Genomic DNA, 25,244 nt, shown 5'->3' on the forward strand with positions numbered 1-25,244 from the left:
CTCGCGTTTGTCCTTACAGGCTCCTGTAGAAACATGGCGTCGTGGCAATGGAGTAGCGGCCCGTGACCATGTTATTTTACATGACTTTTTGAAAAACTACGAAAATGAAAAAAATAATATTATACAGCGACTAGACAATGCAGGAGCACATAATATGTATAAAAAAGTGGATTTTGGGTCATATAAACCCATAAATACTACACAGTGTCCCTTTAAGACAAAGTTGGATTTTTTTTGTGAAAAACTTGATTGCCAAGATGATTTTCCTTTTTAGGCAAAACATTTCTCTGATATGAGGCTTATTTTACTGTCTTGAAAATGAATTTCTTGGTTTATTAGTTGGTAGGAAACATGATGTGGCACAAGGTCTGTAAACTGCAGTATGTAATACAATAATGAAAGTATTCCACTAAAAACTCCCACTAAAATCTTTTCCTCTCTCCTACTCTGTCCATCAGGTTACAACCACCCAGCTCTGCTCAAGCTGATGACCAATCCCAACAATTGGGTAGGTTCTCTCCACAGACATATTGTGAATAAGCATTTCACGCATAAGAAACAATCAACATTAATATGGACTGGTTTAGTGTGAAGTATCCTCACTGTTTTTTTATTTGTTTTGTGTTTCACTTTCAGAGTACACTCGTGAACCGTCCTGCTCTGGGATTCTTCCCACCTGAGAACTTTCCAGACAAAATCACAGAAAGTCTTATCTCAGTATGTTTCTCTCTCTCTCTCTCACACACACACACACACACACACACACAATCTGTTATTTGTTAATTCACTTGTACCTTGTGTTTTCCATTTTCATTATTTTCACTGACAAACGTAATTGTTTTTACAGTATTTTATTGGCTATGGAATATTTTTTTAAAAAGGGGGACCGGAGGGTGTGTTCCAACTATCGGGGAATCACACTCCTCAGCCTCCTGGGGAAAGTCTATTCCAGACCGCATTCCTCGTGGCATTCTGTGGGGGGTGCTCTGGGAGTATGGGGTCGGGGGCCCTTTGTTAAGGGCCATGCGGTCCCTGTACGACCAGAGCAGGAGCTTGGTTCGCATTGCCGGCAGTAAGTCAGACTTGTTCCCAGTGCATGTTGGACTCTGGCAGGGCTTTCCTTTGTCACCGGTTCTGTTCATTATTTTTAAGGACAGAATTTCTAGGTGCAGCCAGGGGGGGTCCGGTCGGGAGCAACTGGATTTCATCTCTGCTCTTTGCAGATGATGTGGTCTTCTTGGATCCTTCAAACCAGGAACTCCAGAATGCGCTGGGGCGGTTTGCAGCCGAGTGTGCAGCAGCTGGGATGAGAATCAGCACCTCTAAGTCCGAGGCCATGGTTCTCAACTGGAAAAAAGTGGCCTGCCTCCTCCGGGTCAGTGGAGAGATCCTGCCTCAGGTGGAGGAGTTTAGGTATCTTGGGGTCTTGTTCACGAGTGAGGGAAGGATGGAGTGTAAGATTGACAGGCGGATCGGAGCAGCAGCTGCAGTAATGCGGTCGTTGTATCGGTCTGTTGTGGTGAAGAAGGAGCTGAGCCGAAAGGCAAAGCTCTCGATTTACCGGTCAATCTACGTTCCTACCCTCACCTATGGTCATGAACTTTGGGTTATGACCGAAAGTAGACCCAGGGGAAGACCCAGGACACACTGGAGTGACTACGTCGCTCGACTGGGAAAGCCTTGGGGTCCTTCCGGAAGAGCTGGAGGAAGTGTCCTGCGAGAGGGAGGTAGGGGCTTCCCTTCTCAGACTGCTGCTCCCGCGACACGGCCCCAGATAAGCGGTAGAAGATGGATGGATGGATGGATGTTACAGAGTAGTTACTTTATTTTACATTATATTCATTTACATTTATTCTGTATGACATCTGGCACTTTGAGGGTAACTATTATGCTGATGTGGCCCTAAGTGAAAATGAGTTTGACACCCCTGCCCTACACAATTTAACTGTTTACTGATACAAGTGCAGCTCCGCCTTGCCACGCATCATCAGGAACATGCCATGGGGTTGTATGGGATTACAAATAACAGTCGAATGAGCCATGTGTTATAAATACCCAGCAAATTCAATACATTTCACAGTCATGACGTGTGTCCCAAAAGCGAGGCTGTGGCCGATGTGGACCGCAGCCGACTAGAGCTCTACTTTGTTCGTATTAGTGTTCGTAAATAGTCCTAATCTGCTGCTAACTATCATAAAGAACGATTTCCTACGACGTTTTAGGTACGTTTAGTATTCCGTTTAATTGAGTTTAGTTTGGACGGAGCCTTTAGAGCTTTAGATTATTATTATAATAATAATAATATTAATATTACATAAGAAAAACCTTCACCAAAGATGCCGGCATGCGATGTTTCTCAGGTTGAAAGACAAACATGAACAGGTAACATAAACATTGTTATGCTGTGAACTCTTAATCCTATAGAAACCGTAATAAATGTCACTTTGCAGCCATACAATCATATCATAACTGTATACAGTATCTGATGTCACTGTAGATTAAACCAGCCATATGTATATTAAGTACTTAAATCTGAGCCCAAACTAAAATCTACAGCAGTAAATTTAACAGTAATCTTAATCCAAGCTCATCAGATATAATACAATAGACATGTCACTGTACCAGGAGCCATTTTCCCTTATAGAGCTTACCTACTTCACAACAGAAAGTAAACATTATCTTGTATACATCTTTTTGTACCATTATTTTTTCCTCATTTTAATACTCTTATCAACATAGAAAAGTGGATTGGCTTGCTTTGTGTAAATGTTATTTGCATATTTTGGCATATACTGTAGTGTTTCAAGACACAATTTTTATAATATAATATTTGTTCTAGCCAAAATATAATTTTAGATGAATTATTATTACACCTCTCATTCTACAGACTGAACACTGTCAGACAAACTAATATATGTTACAGGCTAAACCTGGTGTGTGTAACTTGTGTGTGTGTGTGTGTGTGTGTGAGGAGCTGTGCATGTGTGTGTGCGAGACGTTCGCGTGTGACATCAGAGGGGTATGTAGTTGAAGCAGGAAGTAATGTGTTCCGTGTGTTTACATTAGTGAGCCGCAGTTGAATATCTCCGTCACTCTGCATATTTTCAGTTATTCCTTTATTGTGAGCGCCGCACAATAATAACAGAGGCTGTGTATCACCCCACAGTTCTGTGAATAAAGAGACGTTCTTTAATGCAGACGAAGTCCTGTGGTTTAATGTGTTGTTGCCGTAACGAGCTAATCCGAGCTGAAGGAGCTAGCGGAGACACGCGCATCGCTCGCCATCCACTCAAAACGGAACGTTTACTCTTACTTACACGTGCCGACTATTCTTTGACCGGCGCAGCGTGTCTGTTGTTTTGTTTCCGGTCTATCTAGAGCCGGCGTGGTGTTGTTGTTGTTCTAACGTTACTAGTTGATGCAACAGCATGTGAAAAAACTACAAAGTTTGCTCGGCCAAAAAGAGCGCTAATCACGCGATAAAAAAATTGACGCCGTTAAAATGGGTTTGCGTTAACAAAATTATTGAAAAATTTCTCACTTTTCTGTGTCACGGAATGCAGTTTTAAGATAATTTGAGGCGAGAAATTGGCTATTTAGAGTCTAAACATGTTCTGTGTGTATTAAGATATGATGTATTTATAGTTTGGCAGCGACGTTGTCGGCGGTGATCAGCTGCGCCTCTGTGGACACTAGGTGCGTACTGTACGGAGTATAAATTGGGCTTTAGTGTACGTGGTGAAATAAGTATTATATGTGTCCAGCCATGGCAAAAGCGTTCACAAGTCTACTTTGGGACATTTGGAGTTATTTACAGATTCCGAAAGTGTTTCTAAGCTTTCCAACAATGTCAAACACATGTCCATCTGATCATTTTTGAAGAAGATGTGGCCATTTGAATGTAGGCACTCCTCATACTGCTTTAGGGAGAAATTCAGCCTGAAAGATCTTGACCTACTTGAGGAGCCAGGCCAATAGCTGCTCATTTGCATCACATTAACATGGTCACAACCCCCCACCCAGTCTAGCTGTCAGGGACATCTGATGTCTGTTAGCCCACAGGACAGAAACAGTGTAGCAGTTTGAAAAAGGAATGAATGTAGTTCATGTCAATGCAGTGTTATTTGCCTTAAGTACTTCAGTGGACTGATAAGAATCAGAATTTACTTTATTGATCCCCAGAGGGAAATTCTTCTGTTACAAAAGCACTTGAATAAAAATGAGAAACAGGAAAGGTGAAAGATAGATACATACTTCAAATATCAAATAAAATATATCTAAGTGTGTGAAGGAGAGTTCAATATTTTCCAGACCATGGACTATATTATCATCTTCAATACCAGTTCCTCCCCCACAATGTGGCTGTACCCACTCTGTCCATCACAGTTGATATGCAGGCTAAATGGTGACATCACAAGCGCACCCTCTTCTGCTTACTCTTCTGTGCTGTAACCTTTGGTGCTGGGCATGTGAAGTCTTTTGCCTCATCAGAACAGAAAGGCCTGATTTTTTTCAAAAAGATAAGTCTGCCTGTCCATGGTCAGTCCAGGTGGGGCCAGGACGGGAAGACTCTCAACAGGGGGCAGAACTCCTGGGTTGCGCAGTAGCTGAAACTCGATAGGCTCTGCATCACTGTGAGTTTGAGCAAGCACCACACCTGGTCTGTTGGCATCAAAGCTGTGACAGAATAGAAGCACACAACAGGATATTTAAAACATGGCTCACTGTTCACATGGAACACTATTATGTCCATTCGTGATTTTTTTATTCATAAAATGCAGAATTTTGAATATAAATACCTAAAGTTCTGATAACTATTAACTGTGGGAGCTTTCGAAAGTAGGGACTCAGATGTGTCTGAAAGGTCGATGATCTTTACTATCAGGCGACTTTCAGGAGAGCTGTGTTCCACTACCTGTTGACAGCAAGAACCACAATGAAAATAATAATTTTACTTTTCCAAAAAAAAAATCACATTTTACACATTACATATTGCAGTCTATATAAGCATTTGGCTATTGTATAGAAATCAATTTATACACATACCAAGAGCCTTAGCCGACCTCATGTATAGACGCCACACTGAGGCCTTGGACACATGGGTTGGCAGCAACTTCACATGCCAATCCTTATGCCCAGGATTCTGAAAAAAAATAAAAAAATACTTGTATCAGATCATGGTTCATGTTAACAGGCACTTTATCACTGAATCAGTATAGATTGATCAGTAGTATTGCTTGAATGATATGTGAATGCCACACCTTTATGTGCATGAATTGCACGTGTAATTAACACGTTCATCACACATTGGGCCTGATTTACTAAGATTCCAAATAGCGAGCGCTAAATTGCTTGCGCGAGCAGAAAGACTGCGCCCGCTACTGGGTTACGTTTTGCGGGTGAACTACTAAGATTGCAGCCGCAATTGACTACAGGCGCAGAAGTGGTTAAGACCGCCCTATTTAAATGAGGATTTTGCGCGAGTCAAGAGTTGTCCACATGGAGAAAGAGCAGACTCAACGGAAGTGCAGGATTAAATTTGAAGCCACTGAACAGAAGGTGACGTTCTGCGATGAGCAGATAACTGGGATCGAGGCATATATGACATATTGTTCCCCAGGTCCATAGGACCTTTTTATATTATTATTATTATTATTATAATCCTGCGCCTATGGACTATGGATGTTGTAAAAAAAAAAGAAGAAGGTGCTGCGCTCTCCTCCTGACTCACCTGCAGTTCACTGACAGCTGCCAGGGAGCGAGTTCTGCTGTTTCTATGGATCTAATGGATGAGTGACTTGCTTGTCAATAAGTAAATAAATAAATAAAGCGGATCATCACAACGGCTTTTTAGTCCCAGTCCGTCCCTGGTTTCATCTGTGTTCATTCAGTCAGGCTGAGTTTCCATTACGCGTGCCAACAGCCTTTGATCTGACGTCAGAGGCGACGGGACAATCGATATAGATGATATATCTATAGCTGATTCAGATAGTTACATTAAATAGTGATTGTTGTGATTATTTATTGCATTTAAATGTGCCTGGAACTGAAAGGGTTAGGGTTAGGGTAACCTGCCTGTGAGGTTTTGGTGACGTGTGCGCACTGTGCCACCTGCGCTTCGCCGTGCACCGAGAGTAGACCAGGTTAGAGCTGGACCCGTTAAGGTAAAGCAGGGTTCCCCGTTCCTCCGGTCTTAACCGGGGAACATAGGTACGACCCCTCCTTGAACCACACACTGCAGACCAAGGTAAGCCCATACCAGTACAAACACGCATTTCTCCTATGGATATCTATGTTTAATTTATTCAGATATACCAAATAAGAAATGAATGTGCGTCATCTGTGAACGCGTAGTTGAACATGCTCTGGAAGAGCGTAATTTCCTGATTTACAAATATATATAACTGTAAATAACCGCAGCCATGTGTGCGCCACGCACCGCTGTGCCAGTTAAGACCTGCCTTTCAAACGTGCTAAATATAGACGCAAAAATAAACACCGCAATCAGTTTCAGGTTTGATAAATCACTTTGCGCGTGCTAAAATAACATATTTACATTTTCCCCTCCCATCACACGCAAAATAGCGTGTAAACGCCCCATATTGCATATGCATTAAGGCAAGAACGCTAATTGGGTTGCGGGTGCTATTTTGCCCGTCTGAGGGATGCGCTCCTCGTTGCGCCCTGTTAGTAGATCAGCATCAACGCTAATCTGCGTGTGCAATCCAGTTTGCACACGTTTTTGCACACGCAAAGCTTTAGTAAATCAGGCCCATTGTGTTAATCACACGTCTGTTAATCACATGTGTGATTCATGCATTCAAAGGTGTGGCATTCACACATCATTCAATGCAATGTTAGGTTTCGAACACGGGAGTTTCGTCTCAAAGCATTTGAATTATCAAACTGAACCTGCGGGTGTTCAAAATCTCAAAGAGGGCCCCTTACGACCCTCGTGACATGCTCCCCTTACAACTTATAATACGCTCATCTGACCGAACAAAAGTTTCGATGTGCGCATCATTCTCATTGTAATAATACAGTACCGAGCTAGCGAGCTAAGCAAGCATAGCTAATAACAATGTAGCCAAACGGCGTTATGAAACGCACAGTGGATTATTAAAAGACAGCGTCCCTATGTGCGTCTGTATGTGACTTTGAATGAACACTAACATAACATAGATTAACAACGTTAATGTAAACTCACCCCATAAGAAACTGAAAGGTATTCCGGCAGACTTCAGTGCCTCCGATCAGATAAGAGGTCCGGGCGTGCTTCCTTTTCGTCGCAGTTTTACGTCTGTTTGCCTCCAAAAGTCCAATTAGATAGGAGATAGAGGGCTGCTGGCGCCACGTCATCATCTCAGACAACTACCGTGTGTGTCCTGCTCTCTTTCAGCCGCGGAATAATCCATCTGTTTGTTGTTTTTGTGACGATGAAGTCTGCTAACACGTTAGCATAAAGATCGTTAGCTTAAAATGCTAACAGTCCACACACCAGCCGTCTCTGTACTTTCTCTGTCCCTGTCCGTGAAGAAGCTGCTCAGCCACAGCTGACTCATTGTCCTGTTCTCTTTGCCTTCCTTTGTCAAACAAAGCTTTGATGATGACTGCTTTGATGATAATCACGCTTTAATTTCATACACACACACACACACTGCACACATACGCTGGAAAGTTCCAGACTCTCTCTCCCCTCCCCTCGCTCTCTGAGTGAGAGCTGCATATTAATTAGCCATGTGTATTCTCTGTGATCGTCAGCTGATTGGCTGAAAAAGCAACAAAGGCTCTGGAATGTGAGATCACCACACCCAAACTAGGAGTGATTCACAGCGATAAAACAACCTTAATTCAAACACAAAGTTTATGGTTTTAAGACCCACAATACTGTGATTTGAAGCATGTGGTGGCTTCTTCAAAACTTCAACTTGTGTAATTTTGAAAAAAACGGAAATCCCTAATTTTGAAAAAAAAAAAACTTTTTCCTGTTTTTCTCGTTTTGCGCTCGGCCGACTTGTTCCCGCTTGGTCCGTGGCGGGTCACATATAAACCCACACCATATATGTTATTTAAAGTTAAACCTAAAACAAAAGTTTGAAAGTGATTATAACTACTGTTTCACGGTGCTTACAGACAGCACACAGCAAACAGCAAATGCGGCGGTCAGTCTTGTGACTTGTGCTTATTAATTACATAAATAGTGGGTCGACTTTTAAAACAGAAGAAATGTTTAACTTGTTTTGTTTCATGAGTGGATCAATAATATGAGGAGCGAGCGATTGAAAACATGGCAGCAAGTCAGCCCTTAATTACAGTGTTAAAGCGTCTTCTACATAAATATTGAGACCACGGAGTAAAAATTATGAAAAATGCGCTCTGCTCTTCAGATTCTGTCACCACGTTTTGATAAGATCTACTCAGACCACCTACAATTTATCGCGACTGTACTCCATCCTAGTTATAAAGATCATTATTTTTGTGTAGCGATTAAACACGGAGAAAAATTATCCAGTCTGCTTTGGATACGAAGAGACCGCTTGGAGAAGCAGAAGTGCAGGAGAGATGAACGGAGCAAGAGAGGGAGAAGAGCACAGCGCAGGGGCGGTGCGCAGAAATAAAAGAGCCGTTTGTCTGCACCAGATGAGGGGGCACTACCACTTTTTTATTGATGTTGATTTATTTTACTTTTAAATGTGCCCATTGCATGGCTTGGTTTAAGATTCACTGGCCGATTACTTAATTAGTATGTAACTTAAGTGAAAAAAATGTATATTATTTCTTTAATTTCAAGAGTGTGTCTTTTTGTAAGACTCTATTGTTAGTGTAAAAGTATTGTTAATAAATGTCTTATAATAACACATAATAGTCATAATTAAACTTCCTGTGAACTTTTTTTTTTTTTTTTTTACAAAAATGCCATGGGCCACCGGTGAGCTGCCCGAGAGGTCCTAACACCGGGCTTAGCAGGTTTGCTGGGGGAAACTCTGTGTGTTACATTTCACATCTGTTCGCATTAGTGAAATGCACCCGAGCAAGCACACTCTGCAGTTCCCCTGGAAATGCTTTCTAGTTGGAAATTGATGTATGAAACACACCAGACCTAAATCTGGGCGTACATGTGCAGTAATGTTATTTGCTTGTGAGCTACTGACATAAATGTGACGCTTTCATTTCCTCTCTTTCTGAATCTTTTCCCGACATTTCATTTATTTAGGGAACGCAAAGTCCTTCAGCCAAGCAGTTGCCTCCTGGTCTGCTGTATGGAGGGTGACTAATCCTCCTTTCAGTCTTGGGGAGGGCACGTTTCAATGATGTGCTCCATTGTGTGTTCCTCTCCACAAGCACACAGTCGGCTTGGGCTGTGCCAGGGACCTGTTGGGAAGGGTCTGACACGAGATGTTTAATGGGGACCTCCGCGGACGCCCATTCCTTCTCTCAAGCTGATTGCATGCCAAAGTCAGCTGGTAGGCTGTGCTGGTGAGAGCAGTGCGTGGGTTGAAAATGTGTGTATGGTAGATGGGTGGATTGATAGGTCAGGGAGCTAGGGGAGTGGTTTTGACCAAATAGTCCCGGTTATGATTCTCATGGTTGTGTTGAGCTGGGTGTCCACATGATGGGCGGCTGTGAGGTCGAAAAACACAGTCCCTGTCTTTTGTCTGCTCTCGAAACCATTTTCGATGGTTTCGAGGTGGTGGTTAAGGCCAGTACTTGTTCTCCTTGGCTATGGTCCTTGCAGAAACCTGCCTGATCCACACAGAGAATATCTTCTACTCCTGGGGATATACACTGAAGTATAAACTGTTCTAGGATTTTGTAAGGAACACAGATTAGAGAGATTGGGCTGTAGCTTGCTGGTAGTTTATGGTTTTTGCCAGGTTTTAATATGGCAATAACTTTTGCTGTTCACCATTTCTTTGGGATCAGGTTTATCTGTATGATCCTGGTGTAGAATTGGGTCAGCCAGGTTAGTGCTCAGGGGCCCATATGTTTCTGGAGCGATGTTGTTGTATTCTGCTGCCTTTCTGTGTATTTTCTGTGTAATTCTGTGTATGTTTAAATCTATATATCCTGTAATTAATGACATCAATACGAGGCCCCTGCATACAATAGCACAAACGTACACACACACCAAGCACGTTAACACACATGCACACATACATTCACATATTGGCCATAGTTATGCTTACACAGGCTATCAGATAGATGCAAAAAATATATATATAATAATATATATATAATAATAACAAATATATAATACACACACGCACGTTCACACACACACACACACCCACATACAGGTTATAGTTTCCACATAGGTTGTCAGACAGGCGCGCACTCACAAACACACACACAGATTACACTACATAAATAGAATGGAATGTGTACGGAATTGGCTCTAAGCTTAAATAAAACGGCTTAAAGTTCTTAACCACTTAAATAGCCTTCAAGCAGACATCGTCTTACTACAAGAGACTCACCTATCTAAGACAGATTGCCAGTTCACTTCATCACAATTTCCCCACATATACACAGCAAGCTACAACTCAAGACAGAGAGGAGTAGCCATCATGATCAATAGAAAACTACATTTCACACATAATAATACTACAATAGACCCAGATTTAAAATACTTATCTTATTAATCAATAGCACAGACTTCTGTATTTCAAACATATATGGTCCAAATGTCGACGACCCCTCCTTTTTTCACACTTTCTTCACCTCACTGTCCACTCACCTAGACACAACACTTATAATGGGAGGGGACTTTAACATGGCACTTGACCCAGAACTTGACAGGCTCAGTAAGGCAGGAACAACACGGAACTGGCAATCAACAGAAACACTTAAACAATACATGAATGACTATGGTCTTTGTGATACTTGGCCCTCTTGTCATCCAGCCGTCAGAGAATACACCTTCTTTTCACCTGTACACAACTCCTACTCCAGAATTGACTTCTGGAGTACATTTGGTCTTCTTCTGACCAACAGCTCAATTCTTTCAGATATCACAGACACTCAGATTCACCCTATCACCATCACTGACCATGCATCAGTCTCATGAAATACAACTAATAAGACCATCACACCACCAATCAGAAACTGGAGATTTAATACCTCATTGATAGAGGATGCAAATTTCATCAAATACTTGTTGTGGTCAATATTTTTGGAGACCAATGACCTGCCAGGAACACCACCAGGTGTCCTCTGGGAGGCTGCTAAAGCAGTAATGCGGGGTATATTAATCTCCTACTCCTCATTTAAAAAGAAGAAAGACAAATTACAGGAATCAGAACTAGAACATAACATAAAAGTACTAGAGACTGCTTATGCTACATCCAAAGATGAGCACCTTCTGAACAATATAAGACAAGTATAACTTGAATTAAACAAAATAATAGAAAGAAAAACACAGGTCCAACCGGAGATATTTTGCTTGGAAAATTTTTAACATGACAATAAATCCAGTAGCTACCTAACATTTTTAGAGATTTCTATAAATACTTACATTCATTAAACAATAACTCATCTAGTACAGACATAAACACATTTTTAAACTCCATAGAGCTACCAAAACGTAATAATGAAACGGTCAAGTCTATGGAGTCCCATATCACAACAGCTGAATTGAATGAAGCCCTACATCATATGCCAAACAGGAAAGCCCCAGGACCAGATGGATTCCCAGTGGAATTCTTCAAAAAATTTTGGCCTACACCTGCACCAACATTCTATAAAATGGTCATAGAAATTAAGGAAAGTGGCAGTCTTCCCCCACACATAAACACAGCACATATCTGTCTCCACCTCAAACCTGAGAAAGACCCCTCACTCCCATACAGCTATCGTCCAATCTCACTCATAAACACAGATCATCTGCAAAGCCCTAGCAAGGAGATGATAGCTTTGATCTCCCTCGTCACCGCTCATTTTCGCGACACTCTTCTTCACCCAACTTCCACTACACATGCGCTGTTTGAGGCTGAGCTGCCTCAGCTTTTCCTTCTTCTCTTTTGCCATTTTCTCAGTCCACATCTCTGGTCATCTTCTTATGATATATGCTGATCACCCATCCAAAAAGAGCAGTACTACCATCTACAGGTTCAATTCCTCATTACACTTAGTTTACAGCTTTGATATTGAGAGACAAGCTCCACCAGTGTCTTATGCCCCTCCCTGGTGAAAAACGCAATTGACGTCTATGGCAGTGAACGTTTCGGGAGCAAATTGACATCTATAGATGTCAATGGCAGTGAATGAGTTAAACTATACTCCACTACTTAAATCAATAGAGGATGACTTTTTCTTCTCAATGATCCGCAACCAACCTTCACCAAGTTGGTTTAAATCGCTAGACTCTGCCACAACTAAATTCTTCTGGAAAAACAAGCCAGCAGGCATTAGCTTAAAAACCCTGGAAATAAATAAGAAAAGAAATAAGAGACCTATAATTAACCTCCAATGATCAAACGTTTTTTAAAACTTATATCTCCCAAAATGGTGTCTAAAATACATACACTATTAACAGAAAATGACAGCACAATTTCTTTACCAACCACAAAATGTGAGGCAGACCTATCTATCAGCCCAGATGGAAATTTCTGCCTACAAATATCATCTAATGCATTCAAAAATTATTTTAAAAAATCCAGGCCTATAACTAATACAATACAAATCCTGCACAGAACACACTACACAGGACAAAGGATGTTCAGAATGGGGTTCTCACAATCAAATATCTGTTCAAACTGCAATGAAAACACAGCAGATGGCTACATGCATGCTATATGGCTAGGCACACATGTGTATATCTTCTGGTGTAGGGTATGTGAGGACCTCTCAACATGCTTTGGATGCGCCATACCACCTTCGCCAGCACTATGCATATTGGGCGGGATGGTGGTTTGTCTCACGGGGCATCACAGGGTTGGTTACCTCCTCTGCCCTTAGAACCTCGGCCAGGGTAAGGAAAAACTACCAGGGGAAAAAAAACCTTAACAGGGAAAAAGAGAGACGTTGAAACTTTAGGGAGAACCACAGGTGAGGGATCCACTCCCTGGACGGACAGACGTGCAGTGGATGTTACCCAAAACATACAGAACACAATCCCCAAAATATAAAGAGTAAACGTTTTTTAGTGCCAGGATCCATCTGGATCACTGGCTTGTCGCAGCCTGTAGTTAAGCTGTTGTGGTCAGAGGGGATGACAGAGTCCTCGTTTCCGTCCTGGCCTCATCCCGTTCGCTGGTGTCAGCAGAGCTGTAAGGGCTTATAAATCAGTTAGATGTGTGGTATATGTTGTTTAATGGGCTGCATGTCATGGGGGGACATGGTAAGTGGTGAAATTTGGGAAATCGAGGACAGGGTGAGAAAAGTGAAGAGAGTGCAAAGTCTGTGTGCTCATTCTAAGTGCATGATGAGAAATTCCCCCCGCAAGGTAAGGTAGACTATTTTAATCAGGACATACCTGATCTAGCTTTGACTATAGGCTATGTTAAAGAGGTGGGTTTTCAGTCTCACCTTATAGGTGGAGACAGAATCAGACTCTCTAACTGAGAGTGGAAGTTAGTTGCACAGGAGAGGAGCCTGGTAGCTGAATGGTCTACCACCTGTTCTACTTTTATTCATTTTAGGAATAACCAGTAGACCCGAGTTTAGGGAGTGGAGCTATCTGTTGGGTTGATATAGGGTGATAAAATTGCAGCTATAGGAAGGGGCTTGATTATTTTGGGCCTTGTACGTGACATGAGTTATATGATCACATCTTCTGGTTCCAGTCAATATGCATGCTGCTGCATTCTGGACCAGTTGAAGGCTTCTTGGGGACGTATTAGGACATCCTGACATTAAGGAATTACAGTTATCCAGCCTAGAAGTTATAACGGCATGGATTGGCTTCTGAGTCTTGTCACAAGGTCAAGGTCAAGGTAAACTTTATTATCCCCCAGGGGAAATTCATGTGGTCAATTGCACGTCCCACAAAATATCACAAACCAGATGAAAGGACAGACAGACAGACAAATCGGTAAACATACCACATTATATACACAACAGAGATACAGAATAAATAGAATAAAACAAATAATAAATAGTAGTACCTGAGTAACATAGGGGTGAATGAAAGTGCAGCAGTGCATATTCTTGGTCTGTTGTTGTACAGTCTGATTACAGAAAGGAACAAATGACTTGTGGTATCTAGTGGACTTGATTACTCTTTGCAGGTTTCTGCCATTTGACCTACTACTTCTGACAAACTTGAGGAACAGGGGATGTGTTGGATCATCTAAAATGTGCTCCCTTTCCTAAAACAAGTTCATTATACAGCTGGGCTGCAGATACCTGATCAACTCCAATGACCCTACTGACTGTTTTGATAATGCGCTGCAATCTCTTCTGATCCTGTGCATGCATATTACCAAAAGTGCATATTAGTCCAAAAGACAAGACACTCTGCAGAAGAGCTTTGTAGAATAATTGGAGAATGCCACTATCTAATTTAAATCTTCTTAGTTTCCTAAGAAAGAACATCCTCTGTTGCAGTTTCCGGCACTTGGTCTGTGCAAACTCATTAAAACACAGCTTGTTGTCAATTTCAATTCCTAAATATTTATAAGATGAGACCCGCTCTATCTGTTCACCATTCATTTTGGATCGAGAGACAGTTTTTCCTCTTACTGAAATCTATGAACATTTCTTTTGTTTTCTTCACATTGACCATTAAAAAGTTGTCTGTACACATTTGATGAAACCTTGAACCTCCCTTTCAAAGCCTTCAAGAGATGAGAAAAACCAACCAGTGCTATATCATCAGCATACTGAAAATAATTATGAGCAGAAGAGGATGCTTGGCAATCATTAGTATATAATGTGTAGAGGATGGGTGATAGTACACATCCCTGCGGTGCTCCAGTGTTAATGCTTGTAGGGGAGGAAATGTGAGAGTTAAATCTTACTTGCTGACTACGGTCTGTCAAGAAATCATGAATCCATAAAATTAGTCTAGGATTTACTCCAAGGTGTAATAATTTCCTCACCATCAGATGAGGTTGGATTGTGTTAAAGGCACTACTAAAATCAATAAACACAATCTTAACCAGGCTCCTTGCATGTTCAAGGTGCTCATAAACATTACTGGTCAGGGTAAGGAGCGCATCTTCAACCCCCCTCTTGGCACGGTAGGCAAATTGGCTAGGGTCTAAAAGATGTGAAACCTCAGACTGAAGCTGTTTTAATATATTTTTTTCAAAGCATTTCATTACTGTAGAAGTGAGTGCCACTGGACGCAGGTCATTAAATTCTTTAGGTCTGTTGTTCTTGGGCACTGGCACTATTAATGATTTTTTTCCATATGTTGGGTGTTGCGGAGATTTGATTATTAAGTGAGTCGACCAAAGATGGAGTTTCCTGGAGTCAGAGATGAGTTAAGTTGAAAAGCTTTATTGGAAGCAGCTCAGATCTGAGGAGAACTGAGACAATGCCGAACATAAACAAGTATGTTAACAGTTGGGCATCTTCTGTCAGTCTGCCTGTGAGTCCCAGAGTTAGGATACTTAAAGGTGCTTCTTCTGCTGATACATGGAGCTGACCTTGGGGAGGACTGCGCAATAGCGTCAGTCCTCTGCCCCATTCCGGTCAGGCTCAGCGAAAACATGAAGAGACGAATTCTGTAGACAACAGTGCTGTACCGAGGTCAATGTGACAACAACAGTTTCAGCAGGCGCTGTCCTGAATTGTTTAGGCTTGCGCTTAGGAATGGGAGCTGATAACTTTAGAGAAGGCCGAATAATATTTTTCACTTACACTGCCCCCTTTTATTGATTTATACAATCAATAAACTAACTAGAAAGCACAGAGCCTCAATAACCCAATCAATTACATCTAACCATTAAATCACTAAAATACATGTATCAAATACCCTTAACCCAGGGACTTCACCTGGCATGCATGGAAAAAATGCCCTTCTAACAAAAAAACACAATCAATCATAAACATAGTCATGACTGATACAAAGAACTTAAACATTGTAATCAAGACATCAAGAAATCATAACATCACCCTTCTTTAGCCACCTCTTATCAACCATATGACTCATGAATTCCGCCTTCCAGGTCAACAAGGACACATTTTAGACAAAATTGTCTCCTCATGGAAAGAAGAACCCCTATGACACCAGAGCATCACAGGCGCTCACAGTGGAGGTCACAGATCACATGACACAGGAGCCAAACACCTTCCTCAGAATGCAGAAGAAGGGTTAAAAAGACACCTGCGCTGACTATTCTGATCTATAATGGTCAAACCTCGATGTTTTTGAGGAAAAAAGACCCACAGAAAACTTCTCTATCTGTCAGATGTTACACACTGTGGTGGGTGATGTAGAAATACAATGATCGTCATACATTACATTTCAGATAAATGAAGAAATAAAAACATCAATTATCATGAATCAGCATGAAACCTGTAGTGCAGGGAATTGAAAATGCATACACAAAATCATACTAATCACACATAAACACATTACTGCAAATGTATTTCGCGCAATCGTATTCACTTCAACTCATGCACTGTCCGTGCAGTAGAGAGTCACCAGCCATGGAGAGGTTACTAGCACATACGATGCATGGCGGCATGGAATCCAACGTCGTCATCTTCTTTATGAAACATTTTACAGAGTAGTGTTCAACCCATTTAAAACCATAAATCTTTTTTTACATTTTGTTGCTGAGATAACGCTGCTCTGTGCCGGCTCACTGTGCCAGCGTCCACAGAGGGTGGAGCTGATCACCACCGAGAATGTCGCTGCCAAACTATAAATACGTCATGTCTTAAAACACACAGCAGTTAACGATCTGTTAACCATGACACAGAGTGCATTTAATAGTTCTAGACATATCTTTTGAACTATCTACCAACTCCATCCCAAACAAATACTTCAAACAAATACTAACCATTGTATTACATTAGAAATCAGGATATTTAAATTCTTATATCTTCTAGAACACTAGCTCTTGTAAAAATAAAATAAACCTGAAATGTCCAATTATACATTATTCTTGTTATCATTAATAACGTATTTACTTATTTCTGTTCTTCTTTTCGTGGAAGGTCTGAGATTAAGTGCTTTCACTTTCTCAAAATTCACAAGTATTGTGATAATTTTTTATATCTTCTTTCAGCACAAATATATTCAGAATTTGGAATATTTTAATTCTAAATATACTTTGCATACAGGTAGATAGGCTTCTGTTCACAACTCTAATAATATGTCTACATTCTCCGAGACACATTATTTTTGAAACTTACAAGAGAGACATTATGAAAAACATGGTGACAAGTCTTATTGATGATTCTAGGGTTAGGGTTAGGGTTATCTATAAGGTAATCTGTATCTAGAATCAGAATACTTATTGATCCCACTGGGGAAATTCATGAAAGGATATACATACAATGTATAGGAATAATAATACAAACGAAATAGAATGAGATTGAACGTAAAGATAAGTAAACGTATACATTCCTATGTTACATGTCAACATGTAAAATTTATACAAGAGAGATGTAAATACAGTAATGACTGAATAATCTAGAGATGGTTGTAATTTGAGTGATGGCACATAAATATGTTATTGTACCGGTAATTTAAATAATATGCACAGATCCCAACATAGATGTCAAACATTAATGGAGGGAGGAGTTGTTGAGTCCAATGACCACAGTTAGGAATGCCTTCCTGTGATGCTCTGTGCTCGATTTGTGCTGTAGGTAGTTCCCCAGAGCTCAACACAATACGACACTTATGACAGAACATGTGAACTGTTCAGTACATGCAAACATTATCTTGTTTTAAACAGATCACATGTTTTGTACCAAATCACAATGCTTTTGGATATTTACATCTCCATGGAGGGATTTTAATGTTATTACAATTTCACATATTGTAACCTATAATTTAAGTTGCTTCTTAACCAATGATTTATCACAGGAGTAATGAATGATCAACTGTGTTAAATCATGTCTTACATACAATAAATCAATATATATCTGTATTAATTAGACTTTTTAGATGCTGTGATCTTGATTCAGAATTCATCCCCAAGAGAACGGCTAAAAGAAACTTGGGCAAGGAAAGGACTTATAACCTGTCTTTCTCTCATCCACACACAACAGTAAGATACAGAGTTTTCAGTCTTTGCAGGACAAACATGGCCTAGTACAAAGTGACTATTTCAGATAACTCCAGGTACGACATTATCTTAAAACTAAGTCCATTTCTAAATTGTATAATGCCTTCTTTTCTGCTAAAAACTGAAAACACCTTATATATTAAAGACAAGTGGGAAACAAGAAGCAGGAATAAGGCTTTCTGATGAAACTTGGGGGGGTTGCATCTTCCAGTGGTCCTCAACTAATTACATGAATTGGAGAGAACATTGCTTGAAAAATGTTTAAAGGTCACATAGAGTGGTCCTGTTGCACATAAATGTTAGTTATGTAGGTCTACTTACATATATTAACTTGTTTTTATGGCTAAAACCCTCCTAGTTGCTGTGAACTAGCCGATAGAAATCCTCTTTTCTGACAGTTTTCGGTTGTTCAGGAGAACCGCTGCTTACGTAACTATTACGGGACTTTCAGTGATCTCGTTGAGCCCCGAGATTACAATAAAACACAACGTTCTCAGCAATGGCTGAACTGTTTGTTTCGAACCGTCAGGGCTTCATAAACAAGGTAATGACGCAGATACACACCAAAAAAACAGCGATAATAGGAACTTCCGGTCTAGTTCCGCTTTAAGATATTTTAAGACTACAAGAATAGGAGTTGGACATGCTGGAGACAATGTGGTTCAATGGATGCAAATCATTTTCATTAACTCTTAAGAGGCTTTCATGTTACCATGTGAAAATATCCAAAAGGAAATATCTTTACATATAATAAGTAAACTACACAATCAATGACATGTACCCTTTTATCAGTGACATGTCAATAGAATTACCATTGGTATTTTGTATTTACTCTTAAACTTGTAACCAGATTATGACAATAAGATATTATTCTCACAATCTCCTCAAAGAAACATGAAATTCCTATTATTAAAAGCAACACAAAAAAATCATCTTCATCACAAGGGACTTTGAGTTTTAACTTGGCAAAGAAAATGATTAAACCCACTTTTCTACTTACTGACTTCCTTATATGTTCAATAACTGAATTGTTGAATTGTGCATTTTTTACAAAATGTAAAATAAATATTAAAATGTATAAAATATACATTTTACTATTTACTTATTTTTTTAACTCTTTTTAGTCAAGAGATTTTGCACACTCAAAAGTTTTTTTATAATTTTGCAACAATCGAACAAAATCTCTTCTTTTGAAAACTTTTCAAAAGGAAATGAAAAACCAACCTAATCCTGTGCAGTCGATGGAGTACAATTTTGGAAACATAAACTCTTTTGTCTAAAAAATTTAACTGCACCGACTTATATCAAAATAATCAAACAAACCCAGTTACTTTAATGCCATGCTCATCATAGCATATAAATACCAAAACATGGGATGAATTTTAACTGATTATTTGGACCAGAACTAAATATTGTCATCTCCTTCCCCACTGAACATGAACTATTATCAGTTCTGCAGTAACTTATGTTAAGATTTATGACAACAATCACTTAGTAATTTAACAGTTCGAGTTGTAACAACCATAACATGAATCAGTGTAGATTTGTACACTGTTTAACTAACCAGCTGCTAATCTAAAGGCTTCATAAAGAGCCACAAGCTCAGTGTCTAGAACTGAGTAGTGGACAGGAGCAGAACCTGAGGACAGAACCGCATGATTAAGAACAAACAGCATAGATACAACATAACCACAGACTGTGTTAGTAACAAAACAGAAACATCAACAAACAAAAATGCATCAGCATTTAACAGAGGTCCAGTCTGGGAGTGCACACCTGTTGGAGAAATCAGACCAGATTAATGATGTGTTCTCTGTCACTTGCAAGCTTGCATGTGTCTTTCAACAAAAAGACCTATGCATCATCACAATGTTTTTTTTGTTTTGTTTTTGTTTATCTAGTGAGGCACTGATGACATCATAAAGTTCAAACTGTGCAGAAATAAGTGATATAGCCAATGCACACCCATGTCATCTATGTGCTGACCAGAACATGTGTGTATGTATCATTATTATTATTTTTAAACCAACTGTTGGCTTCATCAGGACAGACAGACACAAGTTCAGTGCAGTGCAACTCATCAATTGACATAAAATCAGTCTATTACAGAGAAACATCAGATTGTGCTTCTATCAAAATGTTAACAGAAACAGTGGAAACTGAAACTTCCATTCACTTGCATGTTACAACTGTGTGGCACTGACATGAACATGCGTGTGTGTGTTAAGCTTAGAATGCATGCATTTTCTGACAACGCCACCATCAGGTGTGGAAACAGAAAGACATTCCTAGTCTGACCATCAAGGTCGTTCCCTAACAAATCTACATGTGACAAAACAGAAAAGCATGTTTAAAAGTCTTCGCCTTTGAGTTACAGTTACTCATTCATTGATCTTTTTGACCAGAGGAACCTTTGTAGTGCACATAATGTCCACTCAGTTTGGGGTTTCAGTAAATTCTGCTTTAATTCTACTGTCTACAAGAAATGTATGTAGACAAAATGTACTCAGCATGTACGCTGATCATGTATGTGTGCATGGGGGTGTATTTTCTGAGTAATGCACATACTGGATTGTGCAATAAGATTGTGTGAATCTGTATTATTTTCTGCATTAGCAAGCATTTCTTCTTTGCAGTGGTGTGTGTGTGTGTGTGTGTGTGTGTGTTACCTCCCTCCTGTTGTATCACAGTCAGACACGTTCACTGAGTCACCTCTCCTTCCTCCTGCCCCCTTCTCGAGCTTGTTGACTGGTTTGTAGCTTGTCATGTCAAAGAATGTTCATCATTATTGGCACCATGTAAAGTTCTTTTACATCTTTTCATTTTAGTCTTTCTTCTTCCATTGAAGTTGACCTTGGGTGTGGTAAGCATGTCTGCATAGTTCTTGCAGAGTATCAGAGCAGAAAATCATCATTTGCTCACCAAACTTGAGGTCACACTCAAAAGTTTGACAGATGTTTAAGTAGCTGCAGTGATGTCAGCAGCAGTCAAGGCCTGAACACCAGTGTTGAGTGCTCAAGAATGGCCACTTTGACCATAGGCAAGGTGTGTTCTGCACCATGGTCACCTTAATTATTATCATCATCATTGTCATCATCATCATCATCATCACCATCATATGACACAGTGGATTTGTTGTAGAGGCTTTGAAGTGTTATCACAGTCTCACCCTCTCCTCCTGTCTGGCCTTACACACCATTTCTTCTTCAGCATGTGTGTAGTCGTTGCCCGTCCCCTGTGACGCCCATTTCTCGTGATGATGTAGACGTTGGGCCTATGAGGGGTTAAAGGAGGAGTCAGGGGAGGAGGAATCTGACACTTCAATCTCCCTTCTGGGTGGAGCTGTCTGAACGGTGGGAGGGTCTTTGAGTCCTGGTGGTTGGTGTCTCGATGGCGGGCAGGAGTGGAGGTCAGGTCAGTTTCAGTGCAGTGATCTGTGGACAGAGAGAGGAACTGTGCGAGTATGGTGGTCGCAAAATATGAACTTTTTCTTTTTTCTTTTTTTAGTCTGCAATGTGTATATGTCCTCGACAAATGTTTATGCAATCATTCTTCACTTTGCCTACTTTTCTATACTTTTGTTATTTAATTTTTCTCCTTATCTACACCACTCAGGAAATGTTTGGATGTTAAGATGAACTGAGTTTGTTAAGATTCAGTGGTGACGATCTGAGACCTCACATCAGCCCTCCCATCTCTACACAAATGGAGGGTGGATGCTGGAGAGATTTTGTCTCCAGGTTGGCCATTCGCTGTCCATGGAGCCTCAGACCACCACTCTACTCGATCCCCCTTCTGACAACAAATTGTCATGGCAACTTCTTAATAAGACCATCATGAGTGTACAGACATTAGTGAGTGGATAGATAAGGTAATAAAAACAGTAGCTGTTTTGTGAATTTTAGTATCTTTCTGCAAGAGGAGCAGACAGAACAGTGTATCAAGCTTGTCTGTGCAGTCGTTCTCTGGAATAGAGTCACAGTTTAGATTGTTATTTTATTATCCTATTATTCTTCACTCTAAACTGACCAAATCCTATATAGACACTTAAAAAACAATGCGTTAGCTTTTCAACAGCATCAGAGACTCCTCACTCCTTTTAATTTTCTTTTGTTTCTGGGACCTGTGTGGGTTATGAGTGGTTATTTCTACACCATGTGCACATGGAATTTGGGCGTACCCCATTTCCCCCAGGACACAGGGCAGATTCTCGGTCTTGACACCAAACGAGGCGGCTTATTTCATCCCCCCGAAAACTTAATTATCCGATGATTTGGTTCTCACGAGGCCCCCTGTGCCGGACACAGCTTGATGCTGAACCGGAAACCAAAAACGTCACTCATATAATGTGACAATAATCTTATACTACATACCCCCACACTCCTCCCCAAAGAAACACTTTTGTTCTACTTTTGAACAAAATCACTCTATTATTATTTGAATATTTACATTGGGGACCACACCAGTGTCTAAGGACAGCTGGAACAGCCTCTGAAAAGGCTGTGCCAGCTCATCCGGCAAACACTGTTCTTTTTTAAAATCATGTGTGTCAAATCTACAGTAGAAGTTATTTAGCTCATTAGCCATGTCAAGCTCATTATCTACTACCATAAGATTATTCTTAGGCTTGTAACCTGTGATTTCGATATAATATTTCTAATTTTCTTAATTTTGTGAAGGTGGTAGAAGGCTGTTGATTAATGTGTTCACCTAGTGATACATCCTGGTCAAATAGAACCCCCAGGTTCCTTACTGTACTGCATGTGACTTGGTTGTCTTGGAGCTAGGACCATGAATTCAGTTTTTTCTGTGTTAAGCATTAGAAAATTCTGGGTCATCCTTGCCTGGATGAATTTCAGACAATCCTGGAGTTTAACTGAAGGGTTTGGGTCATCAGGCCGTACAGATACGTATAGCTGGATGTCATCTGCATAGCAATGGAAATTTATGTCACATTTCTTGATAATGTTGCCTAGTGGCAGCATGTACAGGGTAAAAAGAATTGGGCCGACACAGAACCCTGAGGAACTCCATAGTTAACTTTAGTGAGTATGGAGGATTCCTCATTTACACTAACAAATTGAAATCCGTCCGACAAATAGGACTTAAACCAGACAAGTGCCGATCCTTTAATCCCACCATCTTGTTCTAGTCTATGTAGCAGGATCTCATGATCTATCGTATCAAATGCTGCACTGAGATCCAACAGGACCAGTATAGAAGCCAGTCCTTTTTCAGAAGCCGCAAGAATATTGTTTCTTACTCTTAGTAAAACATTTTAAATAATTAAATGAATTAATTCATTCATCAATTAATTAATTAATACATTAAATAAATAGCTTCCTGAAGTTTTATAAAGTTAAATAAAATTTGCACAGAAATGTATAATAATATAATATTTCCATACTGCACTTTTAAGTCTATCCATCTGCAATAGGGTTTTGAAAAAAGAAAGATTTAAAAGTGGGGTCACATACTGACATATGCTCAACTCATCATGCTAAATTTATTGCAGCATTTCTGAAGCCTATAATTGATTTTATGTAAATATTAACAATTTTAACAACATGTGATAGCAGGGACCCTGTCATTCAAAACTAAGCTGTTACATTACTAACGATTAATGTTAGTGTAGCTGAAAAAAATAGTATAATAGCAATAGGAGAGACTGTTCATCCCTGAACACCATGCAGTTCATGGAAGCTTTATGATGCTATGTTATGAGAGAAAAAACTGAAACATGTCTCTTAACCTCTTCTCCCCTGACCCTCTTTTTGGAGTCCCTGCTCGAAAATGACATGCCCAAACTAAATAGAGTAAACCTCTGCAGTTACAAGCTCTATGTGGATTATCTTGGTATCAAAATAAAGATTACACTTGTGAGTTTCACTGTAGATGCCACTGTCTCAGAGTAAATGTACATGGAACACAGCAAAACTGAAGGATTTTTTTCTCTCGCCTAAAACAATATTGCATTTTAAAGCAAATATCACCTTTAAATATGCAGTAGGAGCTTAAAACACATGGAGGTCATGTAACAACATGTGGACATGAGCTGTGCAAAGTCTGATGCTGCTGAAATGAAGCAGAGTGAAATTACAGAGGTTTTATTAAAGAGATGTCTGGGCGTTCTCACTTTTGGCACAGCTTGGCACCATCTGTGCCATTTGAGATTTCTTAGGTACCAAATTATTAGAAACCAATTAAATTTTATTTAATGGTTTATATGAGCTTTTAGCTGTTTCTGACCTTTCTGTGGGTATGCAGCATGTCTGTGTTTGTTAAAGTACGATATGGTTTTATGACGCTTTTGTCGTGAAGAAGAGGTTAAACAGACTTCTGAGGGACACATGTTGTCCTCTGTTCAGGTTCTCTGCCCTCTCTCTGTCTCCCCATCGCATGTCCTGTTTATTAACTGCAGGCGCACACACACGGCACTCAGCGCCGTCCTCCCGTGGAAAACTAGCAAGACTATCAAAATGAACCGAGAGGATTAAACTTGATTTCATCACTTGTAATTTGGTGTCTCTCTGGCGGACGCAGGTGTGGAGGGACTGCCAGCGAGCAGAGCTGCTGTAACGTTACTTGTAGCGCTGAGTTGCAGAGGACTGTGATTTTTATTACAATTTCTGGAGAGTCTCTTACCTTCGAAACATATCAGCTCTCAGCAGCTTCTCTTTTTTCTCCTCTCCGCTCTGTGTGTAACCAATCAGATGGTGGTGTGGGCGGGACAATGCTGGAGACACAGTAGTGACTCTACAGGCAGAGAGGAGCCGCTGTAGAGGAGCTTAAATAACCCAGATTTAAATATAAATATAATTGGCCGTCGGATTAAAAAAAAGCAGAAGCCGATTTTCGTCAAAATGCCGAATATCGGCGCCGATAAGTAATGGTTTCAATACTGCTATTTTAAAGGCCTTTGGGACGCAGACACTCCATAAAGACGTGTTTATTTGATCTAGTAAGATATTGCCAATTTGTGGTAGGGCCTCTTTAATGAGTCTAGCTGGTATAGGATCCAGCTGACATGTAGTTAGTTTGGAGGAGGAGACC

General features: G+C 40.3%; 1 protein-coding gene across 2 annotated transcripts in view; it reads left to right on the forward strand.

Annotated features, from left to right (window-relative positions):
• The window catches only part of LOC310933314 (4-aminobutyrate aminotransferase, mitochondrial-like), a gene marked incomplete at both ends in the record, with an annotated part of 96,627 nt that overhangs the window by 29,274 nt on the left and 42,109 nt on the right, over positions 1-25,244 (forward strand). For both annotated transcript variants that reach the window (XM_083896776.1, XM_083896777.1), the window contains 2 exons: positions 459-508; positions 637-717. In XM_083896776.1, coding sequence (XP_083752902.1) covers positions 459-508; positions 637-717 — 131 coding nt within the window. The remainder of the gene's footprint in view (positions 1-458; positions 509-636; positions 718-25,244) is intronic.

The sequence above is a fragment of the Microchirus variegatus genome, assembly GCF_963457635.1.
Source record: "Microchirus variegatus genome assembly, chromosome: 10".
In the NCBI taxonomy this organism is placed as follows: domain Eukaryota; kingdom Metazoa; phylum Chordata; class Actinopteri; order Pleuronectiformes; family Soleidae; genus Microchirus; species Microchirus variegatus.